Source organism: Coloeus monedula (assembly GCF_965178545.1).
Source record: "Coloeus monedula genome assembly, chromosome: 17".
NCBI classification, from domain to species: Eukaryota; Metazoa; Chordata; class Aves; order Passeriformes; family Corvidae; genus Coloeus; species Coloeus monedula.
Window position 1 is genome coordinate 14,504,351 of NC_138797.1, and position 21,761 is coordinate 14,526,111.

At 44.4% G+C, this 21,761-nt stretch overlaps 1 protein-coding gene across 1 annotated transcript in view; it reads left to right on the top strand.

The window, feature by feature from the left end:
• The window catches only part of BCAS1 (brain enriched myelin associated protein 1), a gene marked incomplete at both ends in the record, with an annotated part of 31,621 nt that extends 25,478 nt beyond the window's left edge, over positions 1-6,143 (top strand). The window contains 2 exons of the mRNA XM_082293001.1: positions 1,024-1,275; positions 6,069-6,143. Coding sequence (XP_082149127.1) covers positions 1,024-1,275; positions 6,069-6,143 — 327 coding nt within the window. The remainder of the gene's footprint in view (positions 1-1,023; positions 1,276-6,068) is intronic.
• Between the last annotated feature and the right edge of the window lie 15,618 nt (positions 6,144-21,761).

The window sequence follows — 21,761 nt, forward strand, 5'->3', positions numbered from 1 at the left end:
TTTTTGCTTTGAATGAAAGCTAAGCCTGTTGTGTAAGCACATAACCCCAGGCCTTTAGAAGAACACCAAATATTTCAAGACTAATGGTAAAATTCCCAAAGCTGGAAAAACACACATTATTTTAATGCACAAGCACTAAGCTTGGGCCATGTCCTGAGGACAGATGTGAGATTTCCAGCTTTTCAACATGGCAATCTTGTGCTTTTTTAATGATGGTAATAAATAAAGCCATATGGGGGTTTTTTTGCATAAGAAGAAATAAAGTCCCATTTGCAAACAGATTTCCTGGCAAAAAACATCCTCATTTACTACTTTCCAAACAGTGACAATTTAATTGTCTGATCCTTTGTTTGCCAGATATGACTTTTTCTTCTGTGAACTTCAAATGTATCCTGAACTTCTCCAGGTTCCAGGATCTTCCCTTTTACTCTAGATAGGTGCTTTGTGATTGTGGGGTTTTTGGCAGATTTTCTGTCTCTTCTTTTGCACTTGTACATGACATTTTCTACCATCTTCTGGCCTTCCATAGCCAAACCCTGTGTTGCTCATTTTTTGATGGGGTGTTGCAGTTTCACATGGAATTGGTTTGTATCCTTTGCTTTATGGGGTCTTTTGATTTTTTTTTCCTCTCTCAAATCTTTTCCTTGCACTTTTTGGGTTCTTTCCCTGCTTGGGGTGCAAACCCTGGGGGTGTTTCAGTGGGCAGTGACTCTCTGTGCATGCTCCCTGCTTCCTCAAGCTGCTTCAGCACACACATAAATGCAGTTGTTCCACGCAGGGATGGTTTGATCTTGCAGTCTTTGCTCATGTAATTCCATCAGCTCCCTGGGAGTCCTTCCCTGAGCCAACACTGCAGGAGTTCATCCCAACCTCTGTAAATGAAAACCTGCTGGACAGCAGGCTTGCTCCCTGCCAGGTGGCCTTTCATTTTTAAAAACTTTTTTTTTCTAACATATTTATGGATCTCCTTCCAAACTCTTCCTATTCCCCACTAAAAATAACCCCTGTTTGAAACCACTGCAGACTTTAAACGCCACAGAGAGGCCTCTTGCCCCATCTGAGAGCGACCCTGGGGGCCAAAGGAGCAAAGAGGGCTCCAAAGACAAGAAGTCCACGGTGGAGCTGGGCAAGCAGAAGGGCAGGGAGCAGCCGGAGCCTCGGGAGCAGCCGGCAGCCGACTCCGACTCCATCCAGAACGGCGGAGACGCCGCCAAGGAGCCCTCCTACAAGAAGACAGAGAAGAGGCAGTCCCTTGGAGGGTTTTTTAAAGGCCTTGTACGTTAATTTATTTTCCTTTTTTAGCCATTTTCCAGCTGATTTAAGCGCTCAGCCTGAAGGCTCTGGTCAGGAGGGACTTGTGCAGCAACTTCACCAGCAGGACTTGGGCCAAAGAACAGCGAGATTTTGGGAAAGGCAGGAAAATTCAGGTCTCGGGGTGCTGATTCAGGCAGGGATGGTTTGCCCAGGGAGAGCTGTGATTGTTCCCACAGCCCTGGGTTTGGGGCCCTGGCTATGGGGATGACTCAATGTTCCCTTAGTGCTGAGCCACCTACAAATTACAGGGTGTTAATTAAGGAAAAGTAGAGGTGGGGTTGGTTTGGCAGAGGAGCCTGCCTGCCCCCATGGGGGTGCAGCTGGGACATCCCTGCAGAACCAAATCCCTGCAGAACCAAATCCCTGCAAGGTAAGAATCAAGGGAAGGCACTGGGTGCATGGGAAGCAGCACAGGGGCCACAAGATAAGCACCTCATGTTAGCCAACAGTTATAGACTAAAGCACACCAAAAGTACACATGGCATTTTTAATTCTTGCTTTTTGCTAGATCTTAGGTTAAACTTGTCAGGCCCCCCTCACGGAAACCTGAAATGCAGAGATGAAAGAATTCAGCACACAAAAAATCTGAATTTCCGTAAGGTTTGGTGCTGCTGATCCAACGGTGATTTGGTGATTCCACAGCGCGTTAAAGAGATGGAAATTTATTTTTTCCACTTGTTCATGTCCAGGGGCCTAAATCATTTGTAAGGATGCTCCTTTTCCCTCACTCCGCCACAGCAGCAATGAATCCACTGTGGGGTCATTTTTAGCACTTTTTGGAAACCTCGTGTGAAAACCAAGCTCCATCACAGCTTTCAAGACACAAAGAAATGTGAGCGTTATCTGTGGTGATTCCTGGTGAATCTGGCTACCCTGAGAAACTCACAGAGCTTTTTTTTCCTTCCTCATTTCTAAGGTTATTGGGATAGAAACAGAGCTGGGCAACCCTTCAAGTAGAAAAGTCAAACAATAGAGATTGAAATGGTGACAGAGTTAAAAATCTGTAGGACACTGGGCTGTAAAGCTGCCGTGCAGAGCAGGGTGACTCACAGGCAGATGTTTTTCCACATCCTAAGACATGTTTGATTTGCATAGATTTCACAGAATTACTGTGGATCCTACAGAGGGAGATTTGTATCACCAAAGTAATGACATATTCCAAGGGGAATTAGGAAAAAAGATAAAAATAACTTTCTGCAGGATAAATTAGCACCAGCTCAGCCACGACCCTGTAGTTCTGGGGTAAAATCCTGGTTCACTGTGAATCAGTGGGATTTTCTGGGGTTTCAACAGAGCAAGGAAGTGCTGGAGCTCACCTGAACTACTTTAATTGGCTTCCACTTACCTTGGCTCTCAGTGAAGCCACAAGGAGAAATCTTTTTACTTGTCACAATGTGAAAAAGTCAGGATATCGTTTTACAGAGCTCTGTGAGCTGACTGAAGTCATCAAACCCATCCTCATGTGCATTTTTCTTTATTTTACCCCTTTTGCCTCCAAATTCTGTGTGAGTTTCCATTGTGCCCAGCACTGGTGCACGTGTGGAATGTGATATTTACGGACATAACAGAGATTTGTTTCTCTGGGCTGGAGATTTCTCTAAATGAAACACTGGGAGCCTTCCCTTGGCACAATTCTCACTGTGTGAGAAAGAGTTTTTCTGCTGACAGTGACACTTCCTGTTGTGTGGTGTCATCCATCCAAGATGTATCCAAAATTCCTCCGTGGAGTTTAACAAAAGACACAAATTTAGAATTCTTCCAGAAAGGGAGATCTGAAGCAGTGCCAGCTCGTGAGGAAACACCTTCAAAATTCATGAAAGACAGCGAGAGGAAAGGTGTCTCAGATTGAAAGGGCAAGAAGAAGCTTTTAGATCAAGGGAGGAGATTGTGAGAGGTGAAAAGACCATTTGAGAAATAAAACACAGAATGAATGTAGAGGAAGTAGGGAGGTTCTGTAAGATTTTTTTTGCTTGCCTCAGTGTGGCTGTACAGCCCCTTATCTTCTGCTGCAATTACAGAGGCCAAGAGTGCTCCTGCAGCTTCCTTCTCCATTAACAGAAGATGGCTCTTAAAAAAAAGAAGGTTTTGACAAGAATAAAGCTGATTTGGTCAGTTTATTGTCCTTTTAAAGTGGCAGCAAACCACACAACAATGAGGTCTGTGTACGGGAAATCCCTCATGGAAAATTATTACCTCTCTTTGAATATCCCCAAGATTACCAAGAGCTATGAAACTCCTTCTGCAGTGCTAAAAAATAATCTGCTCATCTCCTAGGTGATCAGCTGGAGCCCCAGGAAGGTGTAATCATTAATCTAAAAGTATCAGATCACACACACCAACCAATGCCAGCACTGCCATTTCAAGATAACAGCTCGATTGTCTGGGAACAGCTCAGCAGAAAAATTCAGCTTTTTGTGGATAAAATAGGAGCAGGAGATATTTAAGAGGGGATCCAGCAGCTCACCCAGCCTGTGCTCACTGAACAACTCCTGTTCTGTATTTTACCACCCCCCTCTCCTGGATCCCGACTGCCCTGGGAAAGGGCACAGAGCAAGAGGATGTCACAGTGCAGGAATGCAGATGAGAACACTGCAGCTCCAGCCTCTGCTCCCAGTTGGGCTAAAAATGCTGGAATTTTGGCTACAACTGGAGCCACTTATGTGAGCAAACAGCATCACTGCCTGACTGCAGGGTTTGAGCACAGATAAAGTCCAGTGGTTGTTCCTATGGTAAAAGAGATTAATTTATAAGCTGTAGCAAATGTATTTAGGGAGTCTTTGAAAGATTAGATTAGAAAGAAAAAGAAAGGGGGGAAAAAAAGATGAAAAACGTTGTTTCCTGAGCTGCAATAACTCATAGTTCCGTTGTCGGGAGCTGGGAGTGCTCAGCATGTGAGAAGTATTCAGATTTATTCTGATCAGAGTATGTGCTGCACTGACCCAGGCTGTTCCTGAGCAAAACCTGGGGAAAAAAATACTCCAGTCCCAGGATTTTGCTGTGTGTGCACTTTAAAGTGCTCTGCCCAAACCAGCGTGTTCCAGCCTCGCTGTCACAGAGCCGTGAGCTGGTGGTACCTGAGCTCCCGAATCCCAGGACAGAGCTGGCGTTTGTCCCTTCAAAAGGCAGAACAAAGTTCTTGCTTTCACACACCGGGCTCGGAAATTCCAGTTCAGCAAGAATCATGAGCAGGTCTCCCTCAGAGCTTCCTGCTGTAATCAGCAACCACCTTGAGCATGGGTGCAGCAGGAGACTGCAGTGAGCAAACAGCGCGACACCTCTGCGAAACGAGTGCTAACAGAGGCAGAATGGGGATTATCGCCAAGGAGCCTCCCCTCCTGTCTCCTCCCTCCACCCGTGTATAGAAGAAAGGGAAAATGTATCACCTTATTTCCTAGATCAGTTTAGAGGTGACTTCATCATGCTCTGACAGGGGCTGTAGCTGACAGAGCCCATTACTCCTGTGATGTGGGAAATCTTTACCTGATGTGTAAGTTTTTAGGCTTTCTGGAAACATTTGGAATGAGTAGCTCGCTTAGTTTTGTTTGATGGATAAATGATGGATTTGCTGCTACCTGTAAATGGCCAAACCTTTTTATTCTGCTCTAGAGCATCCTCCAAACTCAACATCAGGGGAAGCAGAAGCAAAGCCGCTGCAGCCAGCTGAGCTGCACAAGGTTGCAGTCAGTTTAAGATGGGATTTTTCAGTCCATTGTGATTTTTGGCTGCTCTTTTTCATACTTAGATCCTCCAAGGTGAAATATTAAAAGAACATCAGTGAGGTGGAGCCTAATCAGTATAAAAAACCCCGCAGTTTTTACTTCCCTGAAGGGGATGACAAAGTGGAGACCTTTCACTCTCCATGTCTGACACAGAATCATCCTGAAGCGGTGGCTCAGGTTTCCAGGAAAGGACAATTCACAGATGATTCTGCCCAGTTCCTATCCTCGGGAGAGCACACAGAGTCACCTTTAGCTTTGTCGTGCTGCATTTTCTGCTTAGCATGGCAAGATTTAGGCTATGAAGAGCACTGACAACCCGCTGTGGTAACAGTGACCTCAAACAGTGTTTGTGGGTCCGTTTTGCTGAAGTTTTCGCAGCTTCAAGGCCAGCAAAATTAGGTCAAGCACCTTAAACCAGAGCCAAGTTTTTGTCAGTTAGTGAAAAACGTAGCTGGTATAGCTAGAGCTATACATTTCCTTCATCTAAACTGGATTAGTGTCTTGGATGGGTTCCAAACCCAGAATTATATTTGCAGTGTAAAAGAAGCTTTATCACTCAAACATTGTCGAATACCTGTCATGCATAAAAGTATTTAATGTTCCTTTAACCTAGAGCAGAGCAGGGCTGGCTGTAGTACACCATTAATCATGCTTCAAGGACTCTGAGCAGGGTTGCACTGAAGCGTTTAGGGTGGGGAAATTTTAGAGAAAGTTATGCCAAAACTACAACACTACAGGCACACAGCAGCCTGGCTCTGGTATGTGAGCCCAGTTCCTGAAAACAATTGTTTCCATGCCAATTGAGAAAATTCTATTAAAATAACCCCCGCATTTAGGCAGAGTCACAGGCAGAGGTTCTCATGATATAGGTGGTGCTCATATATTCGTGCCTATTAAACAAAGAGCAAATTAAGAGAAGCGGGGAGATTAAATCAGTGTAAAATCTCTGGTAGCAAAAGTCTAGGACACAATTCCAGATTTGACCTTTCTGAAATACTTGGAAATGTTTCTGAAGGTGTCTCTCTTGTTGCACAGGGCTCCAAAAGGATGTCGGACGCAGAAGTGCAGACAGATCCCGTGTCCATCCTCCCCGCTGGGAAATCCAAGTAGTGCCCGCCTGTGGCTGCTGAAGGGAGGCTCAGCAGCTCTCTGGGAGCTCCTGGCAGTGGAATTGACTCCTTTTCCTTCCCATGGCTGTCAGCAAATGCCCAAGGATAAAGCAAACACTGGGGTATCATTGCAGGTGTATCGTTGGCAGGGTTTGTTCCTTACCTGTTGGAAAGCAGCTCTAAAGTTCCCCAAGAAATGTGTTTAGAGAAATGTGGATGGTTTGAAGTGTGTAGAGGGGAGAGTAAGTCAGGTAGGAGGGTGGCAGAGAACGAAATAAATGGCAGAAAAACAGAGCACGTGACAAAAGAGGGGAGCGAGGCACGAGCAGCAAATCCTCCACTTTAGAGAGCTTGAAAGCAGCCAGGAAAAGCACCAATCCCTTGGATAAATGTTATGCTTCAATGTAAAAACAGCCGAGCCACTTCTAGTGGGGTTTCAACAGAGCTGAAATTAGAGCTGAACCCTTCAGCCTGGTAGAATCAGTGGTGAAAAAGTCCTACTTCCTATTGGTTATTAATGTAAATTAAAACGCTAAAATGCAAAGGCTTGACGTGATTGAGGCAGCTCCTCTCTTGGCCGGGTGAAGTGGGATAACAAATTAAAAGCGATTTAAGGTTCTAATAGGACACAAGAGGGCACCCACGTCCCCTAACGCCGGGCTGTGCCTGCCAGCCTGGAATTAATGTTCCTTAGATCATAGGAAACTTAGTTGTTTATCCTGATACTTGTTTATATCCATACTTGTAATTAATCCTAATAAAAACCAAAATCGAAGCTGCCCAGGCAGCTCTCTGCTTCACAAAACTCCTGTAATAACTGTAGTTAATAAATTTTACAGAAAATTAAGATTTCTGTTTGTTCAATCCTAGCCTGTACAGGGAGCCATGGGCCTGACATTTTAATCCACACTGATCTTAATGATACAATACTGTATATTTTGACATCCTTATCTTTAAATAAACTAATACTTATCCTTTGAAAAAAAAAATCAGTTGCTGCCTCAATTTTCAAACAAAGTTTATTATTTACATCCCTGTGGTCTGGTGATTAATGTGACTTTAAGGCATAAATCAACACATACAAACCCTGCCTGTGGAGGGAATAGCTGATATTCTCTCTTTATTTCAGTGACGATTATACCTGGAAACCAAGGGAGAATTCTGTAAATTCTGCAGAATTATGTTTTTAACTAGTCAGGGAGGACAGAAGTGAAAAGCCCCTGCAGTTAAGTGGGATTTTTGCTCTGGGTTCTGCAAACCTGCAGGTTTGGGGTGCACAACCAAAACTTGCTGCTGGTTCTGTGCACAGAGAGCACAGACCAAAGGTTCTTTAGTTAGAGTGGCACTTTCTGCTCCCCTCCCTGGCACTTTCATGCCTTATAAAGAGATATCACTCCGTGGTGACTGCTCACAGGTTTTCAACCTGATTCACAACCCCTCCTTGTCCATCTGGGTAGAATCAGTGACTCCTGTGCGTATTACTGGATTACAGACAGTAGATATTGATATGGATATTATATATTATATTATATTATATATATTATCTTATCTTATCTTATATTATATTAATTATATAATATTATATTAATTATATTATATTATATTATATTATATTATATTATATTATATTATGGGTGGGCCAGGCGTTCTCTGGAGGAGAGCAGCTCTCCCCAGCCCCGCTTCGGGAGCAGGCCTGTGCTGGCTGCAGCCTGTGTTCCCAGGCAATCAGGGCTGCTCACCACGTGCTCTGACCCTATCACTTGGCAAAGGGGCTGATTTGAGGAATCAGGAAATCCTCTTGGCAGAGAAACAAGCCAAGCAGCGAGTGTGGCTGTGGGTGCCCTCATGGCACAGGGCTCTCGTCGCAGATGAAATAGAGTAACCCTGAGTGCTGACACTGCCTCCCACGCAGAAATTGCCCAGTTTGTTTGATTCCTCCTGCCAACGGCAGCAACAGCAGCTTTGGAGAAGCCACTCAGCCTTCCCATAAAGCAGCCACACGTGGAGCCCCAAGAGGAAGAAAGGTCTTAGGAGAAGCACCCCCAGTTCAGCGGAGCTTCCACATTTCACGCGTGATGCAAGAAACATTAGAGTGCAGCTTTCATGTCCGGGCCCAGGAAAGCTCAACAAGTCATTGGAAATCAAAGCTGGGGCAGAGGCTGCAGCCCAGGACAAAGGAAAAGAGCAGCCAAGGCTTGCATTTAGACCCTGTTGTCAACAAATAAACTCTGGTTTTATGCACGGGATCTCTGGAGCAGAACTGAAGCAGATCACATTGTTCAAGGATCTCAGAGTTTTGTGTGGGCATTTTGGAAGGACTTTAAGCAGGTAGTTCCATCTGATAAATATAAAAGGGAATGGATTGAAATTGCAAGTTTTCATGTAAGAAATGCTGGCTTCCAACACACAGATGTTCATCTGCCCCTCAGGAAGAGCAGGTTCCCCATGAGATTCTCTCTGCCAGGTGTCCATCCCGCTGTCCCCAGGAGCTGAGCTCATCTTCCCCGTCTCTGCATTCCCAGGGAGGGCTGCAGAGCCATAAACTCCTCTGAGAATATGCAGAAAGCACCAACTCTGTCCCTGCTGGCCATGCCAGACCTGTGTCTACCCTCAGAGCAGGCTTCCAGCTGCAATGTGACCAGGACCTTGCCCCTTGTAAGTTTAAGATCTTTCACTTTAGGAGTTGAGTCTGCTCACATCGAGACAGGACCTGACTTCCACTGTTTGTGTTTCACAGCTCTGCACTCACAACGTGTTCTAAGAGCACCTCAATACCTTCTTATATGTAAATGTTTACAGCTGGCTTTGAAGCCACTCCTGCAACAAAATCCGTGGTTTCCTGCATGGAAGGATGGTGTGACAGGAGATAAACACAAAGGGGTTGTGGCTGTGGGGACTGACCCCGTGTGTGAGGCTGGAGATGGAATAGCTCTGAATTCTGTACAGTCTCACGCTCTTTGAGAATATCAGTGAAGAATCTGGATTTGCTATAGACTCCACCTCTTCTGGATAACACACCCTGGGCTTTACTGGCAACTTCAGCAGCTCAGCAGTTCTGAGAACACAAAAACAGGAAATTCTGCAGCAGCCCTGACGGAGGCTGAAGATGCGTACGAATTCCTTAAAGAAGTGTCATTTTCTGAAAACAAATTATCAAAAGCCTCGAAGAAGAATAAACCTCTTATCACCACTCTTTGCTTTTACTTAATCATTTCCTATTAAAGCTGTCACCTGCTGAAGGGCAGAGGAAAGCAGCCTCCTGCACAGGAAGCACCAGAGATTTGACTTTAAACCGGAAAGGGACAAAGTCCAAATTCCTTCTTTATCACATCCCAGCGTGAGCAGGTGATGCAGAATCCAGCACTGCCCCTTCACCTACCTTTGCACAGAGCAGCAGCAAGGTCCTTTATTCTTATCACAGGGCACAGGGAATGATAAAGACAGACCCTGAACACAATTAAAACACAATTAGAATTTTGCAGACTCATCTTAGTTCACCAGTTTCAGGGATGTTTGTGGTTACTTCATTGGAGTTGTTTGGAAAACAGAAGGGAAGTGGGGATTAAGCGGCAGAGTTTTCACTTTTTTTTTTGCTGTCAGCAGTTTGGAGTCGATTGGAGAAATGGATTCTGAGCTGCTAAAGGCTGAGGTTTTATTACTTCGGTAAATGAAGCTGAAGGAGCCCAAATGTTGGGACTCTGTCATCACAGGAAGCTTTCTCTCTGCAGCTTTTGAGCCCTGGCAATGGCTGCCACGAGTGAAGGAAAAGAATTGCTTGGGAAAAATTTGCTCGTAAAATTGAGCTGAAGCAATCTTTTTCCTTTTTTTTTTTATTTTTTTTTTTATTTTATTTTTAGCCACTGCTTCACAGTATTGAAAAGGCACATAATTATCAAATGTTCAGGCATCCTTCATCAAATTCAGTAATCAGGGCTAGATAACTTTATTACTCCCTATTTATTGCACAAAATGCTGTATCAATATTCACAACCCCAGTCATGGAGCAGAACCAGTCTTAGATGTTACAGAAAAAATTCTCTCTACCCCAAGAACCCAGGACTGGCCCACACCTGAAGCATTTTGGTCCTTCCAAATGTGAGTGGAGCAGCCCTGCCAGAGACAGGAGCCACACGAATTTAATTCCAGTGTGACTGAATCCATGCAAAGCTTTTATTGACATTGTGACTACACTTGAGAATCATTTTTTGGCTCTCTTTTCCCACTTTGTAGCCTCCACACAGTCCCACCACAGTAAAGCTGCCAAGTAAAAACGAAGTTTTGCCCCTGTCAATCTGCTGAGGGGGGGTCTGCAGGTGCCACAGGGCCCAGCAAGGGTTAAGGATCACACAGGGGTCAGCACTGTTGGGTTCATTTGGGAGCTGATGAGAAGGTTTAATCCTCTGAAAGGGATGGGGAAGGGAGGCAGAGCCAAAGGGAGCTGCTGGAGGAAGGGCTGGGTTTTCACAGGAGCAGGTAAGAGCTGTGCCCAGCCAATTTTGGGGGAAATTTGTGTGTTTGGTGCCTTCTCAGTTCTTTTATGGCTTCTCAAGGAGACACCAGTCCTTGATAAGATTTTTTTGGTTCCAGCCTTGTCTGGAGTTTGTGGGGTGATTCCTCTGGAGTTTGTGGGGTGATTCCTCTGGAGTCTGTGGGGTGATTCCTCTGGAGTTTGTGGGGTGATTCCTCTGGAGTCTGTGGGGTGATTCCTCTGGAGTCTGTGGGGTGATTGCCCTGGCAGTGCTGTGCAATTGCTTGGCTCAACCCCCACTAAACCCCACCTTTGGGAGGTGCTGCCCACCTGCACCCCAGTGCATCCATCTGCTCTCCCACCTTTTTGCTGGAAGCCAAACTGTGGCCTCGGCCACCTAATTCAACCCTGGGAGCATAAGCAGCTTTGGCCTCCTTAAATAACTATTTAAAGGTGAATGGCAATGGTAAAATGTAAATTTAGTGGAGCCTGGATGTACAGGGGAACATTTATCACAGAAATAATGAGTTTTTAAAGTGGCCTTTCCCTATAAAATGTGCTGGGAAGGAGAGGATGTGACACTAAAGTGTCTGAGACACCCAAGCAGGGCTTGTATTGAGAGTTTTGATGGGAAAAAATGATGGATTTTGGCATGTCAGCATAAAAGACAGACAGCAGGAAATGTTCTTTCTTGGGTTAATCTTGGGGGGAGGTTGTCTGTGTTTTCATTCATTCTCAACAAACAAAATTTTCTGCATCTCTTAAGTTTGTAACTATCTCGATTAGTGCAAAGAGATTAAGAAATGGGGTAAAAAGAACCTGAATTCTGTGTTCAGAGCACACAGGAGCTGTGGCCAGGCGAGGGTTAAGGGAAATCTCCTTTTTCCCTGGTCCTGTGGCTCTGTGTCAGTCACAGAGCTGACCTGCAGTGATGTAACATAATATGGACACCGAGGCTTTTACCAAATGTCACTTTGAGGCAAAGCATGTGCTTTTAGAGAAAGTTGTTTGTTTTAACTGAGCCCAAAATTAAGCATTCATCATCCTGTCTCCCAGAAAGCATATTGTCCTAGCTTGGAAAAAACTGAAACTAAACCATATGCTGAAAGGGGGGGAATTTAGAAAAATTTCCTTGCTTCCCATTCAGTCTGTGCCTCGTTTTTTGAGCTTCAAGGAGGGAAAAAATGTAATTGCTGTAGACAGGGTAAAGATGGTAGCTGCTATTCCTAGTCCTTTACACAGAGTAGGTGCTTTCAAGAACTTGGAAACAAACACGGTACTAAAATTACTGCTGCTTACTGGCAGAATTGCTTGTAAATGTCTGAATTCTAGGCTGGAAATAGTATTTAGGGGTTTGCAGAGCGTGTTCCTCAGGCTTTTTGTTCACAGTTGGAGCTTTGTTCTTACAGGCACACGGCTGCCAAGAATTTCCTAAGCAACTCCTGATTATGCAGACTTCAAATTTGGGGGGTTCTGCTCGTAATTTCACCAAGAAATGAATAATGTATAAATGCTGATTCTTTGGCAATGAGATGTCGCTGAGGACACCCCAAATTGATGTTTTCAATTTCTCCTTTATCTTGAATTTACTCCGAATTGACTCTTCATAAGATTGTACTGTTAGTTCCTATAAAAGGTGAAAAATGTGATGTTAGTTTGGAACTGGATTTGGAAGTTTGGGGACAAATCACTGTTTTTGTGGAATATTGTCTATGTTTTCAGGATAAAAATTTATTGCTGGACTCCACATATCGACCACATTTATCTAAGTACTTTTTTATATGACTTCTTAATACACTTAGTTGATCTCTGCCCTGCCAACAAGAGAACACAAAGTTCTCCTGAAAGATCTCAATTTGCAAGCTGAGATAATTAAAACTAATGTAGCAGTCTGGTTGTTATCACTAGCAGCCATCTCAGATATTTAAAGTGAGATTTTTATTCCAGTTGTTAGCCTGAATTTAACTGTCTGTAGAAAAAAAATTAATTAATTGGCAGTTTTTGCAAGTTAATGCAGTGTTGGTCTTCAAATCAGACACCTCCAGGAGGAGAATGCTTTATTCTTCTCACACTTACTTATCCTTCTTGGATGTCTCTGGGGTTTTTTACACCCAAGGCAGAGATACAGAGGACATGCAATAAGAGAGGTACATCCACGGCTCAATTTCCCTTTTCCCAGTGTTTATTCCACCTGAGCTGTTCCTCCACAAGCCAGGTTTGGTGCCAGTTTCCAGCTTTGCCAGAGCCCTGGTTCTCCCGTGGCCATTGTTCAGGTGAGAGATGTCCACACTTAGGCAAGACAGACTTTTCCTTTTTTGCTTTTTCTTTATTTTCCCTTGTTGCACATTAAATTTTCATCATCAGAAGCAGTCCTGGGCTGTTTCTGATTTAATATCCGGCCCACAAGGAGGTTTAGGCTGGGGCCAGGTGATGAACAGTGTTGAGAAGCTGATGTTGCTGCACTGCAGAAAAGCTCAGCTCAGGTGGGAGAGGGAAGGTGCCGGGAGGGAGGGGTCCACACTGACCCGAGCTGCACACAAGCTGCTGCAGAACCACCTGCAGGACCCGTTGTCAGCACTGAAATATTAAAGATTAAGCAGAGAAAACAATGCTGGCTATTGAAAATCAGATTACTGCTGTCATGCATGTGCACTGGCAGGGCAGCCCTGCCGCAGATGGACACTATTAAAGGCAGAAATCAAACACCAACATGTGTTCCAGGCAGAAAGAGACCCTGAGCTCACTGGTGAGCAGGAGAACGCTCAGATTTATTTTTATATCAGAAAGGTGACCAAGACTGGAAGCTTTTTTAGGCTGCTCCAGTGCTGGTGACTTGGAACTCTGTGTGATTCTCACAAATTCCAGTTTAACAAATGCAAAATGCAGTTGTCTTTTTTTTTTTTCATGAAAAAGTCTAATGCATGAACCTGGGTTCATGGAAGGTCTTGTCACTCTTCCAGGCAGGTTTTAATGTGCGGCAGGATAATTTAGATGTCAAAAAGCAACTTGTTTTTACTGTCATTAAATGTGTTTACATCAGGATTCCCCAAACTGAATGGAGTAGAGTCACAGAGTGCAGAACAGAAGCAATGCTGCAAATCTCTCCCAGGATGATAAATATTGCAGCTACTTCCTGGATTACTTGGGATATGACAATTCTGAAACTGATTCTGGGCAGAGCAGGGAAAAGGACACTGTCCCAGACCTGTGGTTGTCACAGCAGTGAGTAATCCCAATCCAGCCTGTTCAGGCTGTGCAGGGCAGGCTCCTCCCCTCCCTCCTGGCACAAACCCAGGCAATATTGTCACTTCCCCGAGTTCTTCCTCGTGCAGCAGCTGAATCCCATCCCTGTCCAGCTCCCCGGGCACTCCCCCGGCGCCTTTGTCTTGAGAGTGTTTGGGACACAAACTCTGAACGACATCACTGCTGTTACTACACAATTGGGAAGTTATTCCCCCAGAATTGTATGCATTTTTTAATCATCAGTTTATCAAAGTTTGCTGCTTTTTAAAATTTTTTTATTCTTTTTACCATAGCCCTGCTGTTGTACTGCAGTCAATCTGTAATAATGTTAGGTTTGGTTTTTATATATTATATAATATATATATATATAAATATATATACTGTAGTTTTATATATATTATATATATATTATATATATATAATAATGTTTGGTTTAAGTTTTATGAAGGCTGTTGAGAGGATCCTGTGGATTACTGAGCTCAATAAAATCTCTGTGCCCTACAATTCTGTTTTACACACTTCTTCGCCCTGCAAACTCACTCAGTGTCAGCAATAAAACCATAGATGCTGCTTTTCTACCAGGGCAGGAATGAGTTGTTCTATTCAGAAATGTCTGCCTGAAACAGGTTTTCCATGCAGTGTTTTGTCAGTGTGTGTGCACACACCATCCCGGCGTTCCTGGGACCTCAGGGATTAAGTTCCCATAAGCATACATGATATAATTTCTTCCAGGACCAGACTCACGTGGTAATGTCATTGTTATACAACTGCTTTTCTCAGCTTTAAAATAACGACATGAAGTGCCAAATAATCAAAAGGTTTCTTCTTCCTTGCCTCCACCGCTAATTTTTCCAGTGTGAAATTGAAAAGGCAAAAAGTTTTTTTAAAAAAAAAAAAAGTGAAAAAAGTAGAGTGATCTGCTGTCCCAACAGAGCCATTACATCCAAAAGAGCTTTGTTATCTCCCCTTCTCCACCCCAAAGCAGGAGCAGGTTCAGCACCGCGGCTGGCCCGGCTCCCACACAGCAGGATGCTCTTTGGCATGTGCTGAGCTCTGCAGCCCAGCCCGCCAGCCTTCACCTGTCTGCGGCTGACCAGAGCGTCCAGACCGTCCCCCCTCTACTGGCACCGTCTCCTTGGCCTATTGCCCCACACCGCTCCCTCCTCCCCGTTATCCAGCCCCAGCTCTCCCTCCAATGCCAGCAGAGGGCACCTGGATTTAGTTCCTCACACGTTTCAGGCTCTAAAACTATTCAAGCAGTTGCACTTTGTTTGGGTTGGTTTTTTTCGTGTTGTCCCATTCATAGAAACCTGGAGACAAAACCCAAACCCCAGACAAGCCAATAATCCCGATCTGCACGACCCCAGTTTAGGATCCAGGATCCCGCTTAGAGCCCCGGGAGGAGCTGGGGGTGGCACTGCAGGGAAGGCACCGCTGTGGTGAATCCCAACTCATCTGTTTTCGTGAGGAGGATCCTTCCCATCCTGGAGGGAGGATAATGAAAGGCTCCTCCGAGACGTTTTCGGAGCAATTTCTGCCCATCTCTGGGTAAATAACACTTCTGCAGCCTCAGCAAAACCAGGGCTTATCTCAGCTCCAGCTCAGCACCCCCCCAAACTTCCCTGTTCATTCTCTGTTTGCTCTTTTTGGGCATTTTGATATTTTCCAGGATTTACAGTTCAGACTGGATATTGTGCCCGGTAATCTCTGTTCAGGTTTCCTGTTAATCCTCCCCTCCTTCACGAAGGATAAAGCAATGCCCCTGTATGGTTTAAATCCCAATACCTGGCTCAGAGAGCTCCTGCTCGGCTCTGTTTGGGGTGTCATTGCGGTGGGGTATCATTTGGTACCTTTGTTGGGATCCCACTGGTTAAAAACTGATGTGGAGCACACAAAAGCCAAGGAGTACCAGAAAAGGGTGATGATAAAGGGGAAATGAGAGACTGATCCTTGCAAAAACCAGTGTGCTTAGGACAGAAAAGAATAATAATGCAACTAACACTAAAAATGTAACTGCGCAGTGTGACAAGAATGCTAAGCAAGCACCGAAGAAGTGCTTTTAAATTAAAAAGAGAGAGGATAAATGAAAATAAGTGCCTTATGTATATGAAAAGATATATTTCCCCACTCCATTTTCCCTTTGTCTTTCAAATGCAGAAGAAACAAAAAAGGTCAGGAGAGATTTGGTCCATACCACAACACGGAAGTCACTTTTTGCACTGCTGTGAATGTGGTATTGTTCTTCTCTTGCTGTCCCGTTCAGAGTCAGAATGAAATTGAAACAATGCTACTGATGAAGGGCCAAAGCCCGTGGTGAGAGGAAACGTGCTTACCTGTGAGCCCCACCACGCTGCTTTGAGGAAAAGCTGCTGCTCGTTCTCAGCAGCACCTCCTCAGGAAGCAGCTTGCCATCTTCTGCCTGAGCCCTGAAAGATCTCAATGTAAGGTTTCCTCCCAGCCCTGCCATCCACCTGGGCAAGCTGGGGTGCTCAGGGAGTGTGGGCCAGTGCCCTGGGCAGCTCCAGGCTCCCCATCCCAATCCTGGATGCTGTGTACCCACACGAGGAGCCCCTGCCCAGCCTGGGGACTGTGGGATGGTCCCAACCCCACCGTGGGCAAAAGGAGCCAGGCTGCCAGAAACCTCCTCACTTTTGTGCTCACGTTCACGGAGTTCAGGCCAAATGAGCCACAAGGGGCCATAAAAAGCAATTTGAGAGCAAATTCTGAGTTGGCAGCAACGAGTGGCTGAGTGGGGATGGAGAACCTGCTGAAGATTTGGTGATAAGCTGCTTCCAGCTTTTCCTCCATGGGGAGCTATTGATTTATTATCAGAATTCATTACCAGAATTAATCCAGTTTAGGTGCTTCCCCTCAGTGGTGATGCAGCTGCACAGTAAAAGGAGATGGACTGAAGTTGTGGTCAACAGGACAGTGAGAGGCACAGTGAAATAGAACCGATTTTCAGGTAGTTCTTTTCTGACCATGACCCCATTATGATGGATGAAATTTTGAAATGTAAAGCCCAATCAAATGCATGCTGGACACTGATACAAAATATTTGTTTGCAGGGCTGTCAGGGCTTGCCAGGAGTAAAAAACCTTCACAAAGGGCTTCACATCTGCCTGACAAACTCCATGGTGTTTCCTTGCTCCTAGTAAAGATCACCCAGCAGCTAATTCTCTATCAAAGCTTAAAGACCAAATAAATGCAGCACTCCCAGGGCCTGTGCCCTGGTTTTATTGGCGTGCACAACAAAGGCAAGTCGGGAGCGGCTGGAGAAATGAGAAATGCAACTTCCCACGTGCAGCAGGGCTTTTTCTGGCTTCAGGTTTGCTTCAAAATACCTGTTCTTAGAAAGAGCTCTAAGAAATCACTTAATTTAGGCTCCAGATGAAATTCTGGAGGGAGCAGGGAGAAAAAGAGAGACAATCTCCCAAGTGCAGCCGCAGTTTGCAAGGCCCAGAGGGGTTTATTGGAACCGAGCAATCGATATTTTGCAGGGTGATTTATTCTGCGAAGCAAGAACAGCCCTTCCTTCTTCAAAGCCTATCAAGTGACAACAGAATTGAGGCACAAACCCCAATTCTGGAACTTGATGCAGAAGATCTGGGGACCTCTCCCCGGCCTGTGCACAGGGACTGATAACCTGCGAGCTCCTGCCTGTTTGGGCCAGAATCTGTTGGTGTTTTCTGTGTCAGAGGGGGTTACAGAAAGAGAAACTGCTGATTTTGTTTCCACACAGGAGATGTTTGAGTATTGGTGTGCTCAAAAAGAAAAAAAAAATCTCACAGTACTGGAGTAGGGAAGTGACATTTTTAATGTCAGTGAGAGACAGGTTGGGTTTGGAATGAGCAGGCTGGGCTGAGTAAAAGAAGTGACCCAAATCTGAACTGCAAGAGGCTCAAAACTTTGTTCTTCTTCGCTTCAAACCTCACTCAGTGTGTCTCACTTTACCCTTTAATACTTAAATGACTTAAATTTAGGCATTGGGTAGTTTAGATGAAAAATAGTATTTTATGGAATAAGACAAAATAAACCACTTAGAATTGATCACATTCATCATGAATAATCGAATTTAACCCTTTTTTCATTTTAAATCACCTGATTCAAATTGATTTATTCACAGTGATTTGTCAAATAACTTGTGCAAACAACCCCTGTCCTGTGATTTTTCCGTAGATGGTCCAGGAGCAGCCTCACATTGTTCAGCTTTTTTGTCACATGATCGGCCACAAGTCACATTCTGTTATTTCTGTTTCCTGTTTGATGACAGAAATAAGAGATTTGCAGGCCTTGCATATTATCTGATCTATTATGCAAATAAACCCAGCTTCTGAGAACTGACCCAAGAACACTTTCCCTGTTGTTCCACCCAAAACATGTTTGGCTTCAGGACTCCTGCCAGAGCTGCTTTTCCTCAGAGTCCTGGAGAACAACAATGCACAAATCTTTCTTGTTTGTGTTTACACACCTTTTGTTTAAAGCTCCATCTGAACAGTTGCTCGGTTGATTTATCACGTTCATTTCTTGTATCATGGGCCAGGTTCTTTGTCTCCCTGTGGAAAAGCAGTTTGAGGATTCCATGTAAAGCAGCTCCATGTACATTTGGGGGTGTTTTGCTGCTAAATTCCCACACCAGTATGGAATCATGGAGTGGGTTGGGTTGGAAGGGACCTCAAAGATCTTCTCATTCCACCCCTGCCATGGGCAGGGACACCTTCCACTGTCCCAGGCTGCTCCAAGCCCCTCCAACCTGGCCTTGGACAGTTCCAGGGATCCAGGAGCAGCCACAGCTGCTCTGGGAATTCCATCCCAGGGCCTCCCCACCCTCACATTAAAGATTCCAACAGCTCTGTGTGGGACCCCAGAGCTGGATGTAGGATTCCAGCAGTGGCCAAGTTCAACTGGACACAGAGCTGCTCATGCAAAGGCCCCAGGAACACCTTATACCAAAATAACACCTTTCATTTACAGGCTCTTGTGGCCCTGGCTTTGTTGTCCATTAGTAATTGAGCTAAAATTAGAAAAAAGTAGCACAAATGGGTGATGGTTGAGGAAGAGATTCATTTCCTGTAGCTCACAGAACCCTGCTTTTAACGAGCTCAGCCACAGCGTTTAACATCACCTTAAATTAAAATGAAGGAGCAGAGATCACACTAAAAAGGAAAGTCACTAAACTAATTCTGTGGCAGCTCATAAAAGACATTTTTATAACGGTATGTTTAGCAAAAAGCAAATGTTCAAGCACTGTCTGTGGTTTGACCAAACTGGACTTGCTGATTGTCTCTCACTTTCAGGTGCCTCTGAAATTCAGGGGGTGAGGGAGACACAAAGAAAAACCCATCATGGAGAACGAATGTCAGCTTCTAAGAATAATACAAAATACCCATTAAATTCCTGTTTTAAACCCCCATAAACCATCCAGCAGTAAATAAGGACAGGCAGAGTGCTCCATGCCACCCTCTCAGCAGCAAGGGGTGTTCCTGGAGGTGGCAGAGCCACCTGTAATCCCCGAATTGGGTAATTCACCCAGGGGAAATCAGGAGCTGATTATCTGCAGGACTCTTGGAGTTAAAGTGCTTTATGAAATCACACCACTGTAACCAGAATTCTGCTCAGGTCAAACCCAGAAAGGTTTAACAAGGTTACATTTAAGCTAATTTTAGCAATAAAAACCCCATGATATTTGGTTTTGTCTATTTATTTTGTAGTTTAGACTACAGTTTAGACTACAGTGCTATCAAATCTAAAAAGAAAAATAGAAGAGTTTACAAGTCTAAATATGTGAGACCTTTTTTAACATTTGGAATAGATCCAGCAATTCAATGTCTTAGTCCAAAGTCAGACTTTCTGCAGAGCTGTAGTTTTATTTTTGTGGTTTAGGTGTATCTGGGAAGGGGGGAAGAACTAACTGAGTTTTGTTGTAATTCAGTCAGAACAAAACACAACCCCTTAAAACTGCAGTGCCTGAAATAAATACATCTGACTAGGCTGGATTCATGCAACATAAATAGAACAAAACAATGCCAGCAAACTTTGATTTTGTGACTTGGTGTAAATCAGTAAATGCCTCAGTTCATGTTCATTCAATACCCCGATTTTAAATAGCATTTTTAACTACACTGTAGGGGCAATTTTAAATTGCTATTTTTAAATAAAAAAGGAGGTAAGTTTGGGCAAATGGTCCATTTAGTCCCCTGTCATTTCAGGATTCTTCCATGCTCTGGACCTGTGATGCTATTTATATGTGAAAATCAACTCCTAGAAAAGATTCCTTTAATAATTCTGCTGGAATTAGCTCCTCTTTGGAGTGAGGAGTTTTGCTCAGAGGTCAGTGTGTGGCCAGCAGCAGGGTCTGTAGTGGATTTCGGAGCACTGGATCGTTCCTGCATCTCAGGATCAAAGCTCTGCTGGGATAAGATCTTTGTTTATGGAGAAGCTGGGCCGGTGATGTGTTTGGGTGTTGTTTTCTTTATTCTTTCCCTCTTTGGAGTGAGCTGGTTGCACTTTGAGAGCAGAAGGAACCGTCAGCATCTCCCTCATCTCCTGCTGGAGGGGCTTTAGGGAGCCTCCGGGAGGCTGTGCTGTTACCCAGCCTTATTTCATTTTGTGCCAGTCTCTAAAGCTTACACACACCAAATATTTTAGGTTGTTATCATATCCTCCCTTAGTCATAATTTGGTCACATCACAAGCATTCAACCTTTTTCTTGTTGTCTTCTTTTTGCTTTTCAGTAAGTTAATTTACTTAATTTACTTTCTATTCCCTGAGTTAGCAGTAGAACTCTATAAATAGGCATTAAGGGGGGGGGGAAGTGGGAAATTTTTGAAATCAAAGTGAATTCATATAGAAATATTAAAAATACTCAGCAGTGTAGCAACTTTTTTTTAATTGAAAGTATTAAGATTTTATTTTTATTCTGTGTAAAGATAACAACAATTGTGCAAATTAATCCTGGGTGGGGTTGTGTGATTTTGTTTGGTTGGTTTTGGTTTTTTTAACAATCCTCTCCCTGCCTGTTCAGAGCTCCTGAGCAATTCTAAAATTAGTCACTTATGTTAATTTTTTTTCCCAGGCTCTCCAATGATGATTTAATTTGAGCACACTTATGATTTATGTGAGACAATAAATTGCCCTTTCCAAACAATAGCCTGGCTTTGGGAGAGGAGTTGGGGCTGGCAGAGGAGCAAGCAGATGATGCTGGAGAAGCTGCTTGGAATTTTAAGCTGATATTAGGATGGCTTTTGGGCAGGCAGGGAGGCTGCCCTGCATTTCCTCCGTGTGTGGAACATGAAGTGTCCGAGTGCAGCGATGGGGTTTCCTGCCAGTGGGAATTGTTTAGCAGCTGATCACTCCATAAAGCGCCTGAAATAGCCAGGAATAGGAAATTCCTGCCGCAGGGAGAAGCAAAACCCTCAGAGGCCTCCAAATGAGGAAGATGGAGCTGTGGTGGCTTCTGTCACTTGTCCCTGAGTTGGGGTCGCTGGGCTGTCCCCAGTGGGAGTGGTGTGGGCACTGGGGGCTCTGGGATGAAGGTCCTGCTCCCCATCACGTGCCCAGCAACAACAAAAACCCCGATTCACCCTTTCCCTCACAAAGCTTGCCTTTTCCCCCCCTTTCCCATCTCTTTTTCAAACATCCAATTGTCAATTAAAAATCGCAGTGTTTCTTCAAATGGTTGGGGAAATGCTGTTTTCCAGTGGGATAGGAGAAGCAAACTTTACGGGCTGGGGGAGGGGAGCAACAACAAAGCACTTATTCTTCCCTTTCCCCTCCCCCAGAGAGGGAGGAAGCAGAGGAGTGGTGGTAGAAGTAGGAAGAAGAAAGGAATTAAAAAGTAAAGAAAACTTGAAAGTGGAGTAAGGAAAGGAATTTAAAGGGGAACTGTACACTTTTAGCAAGAGGGCT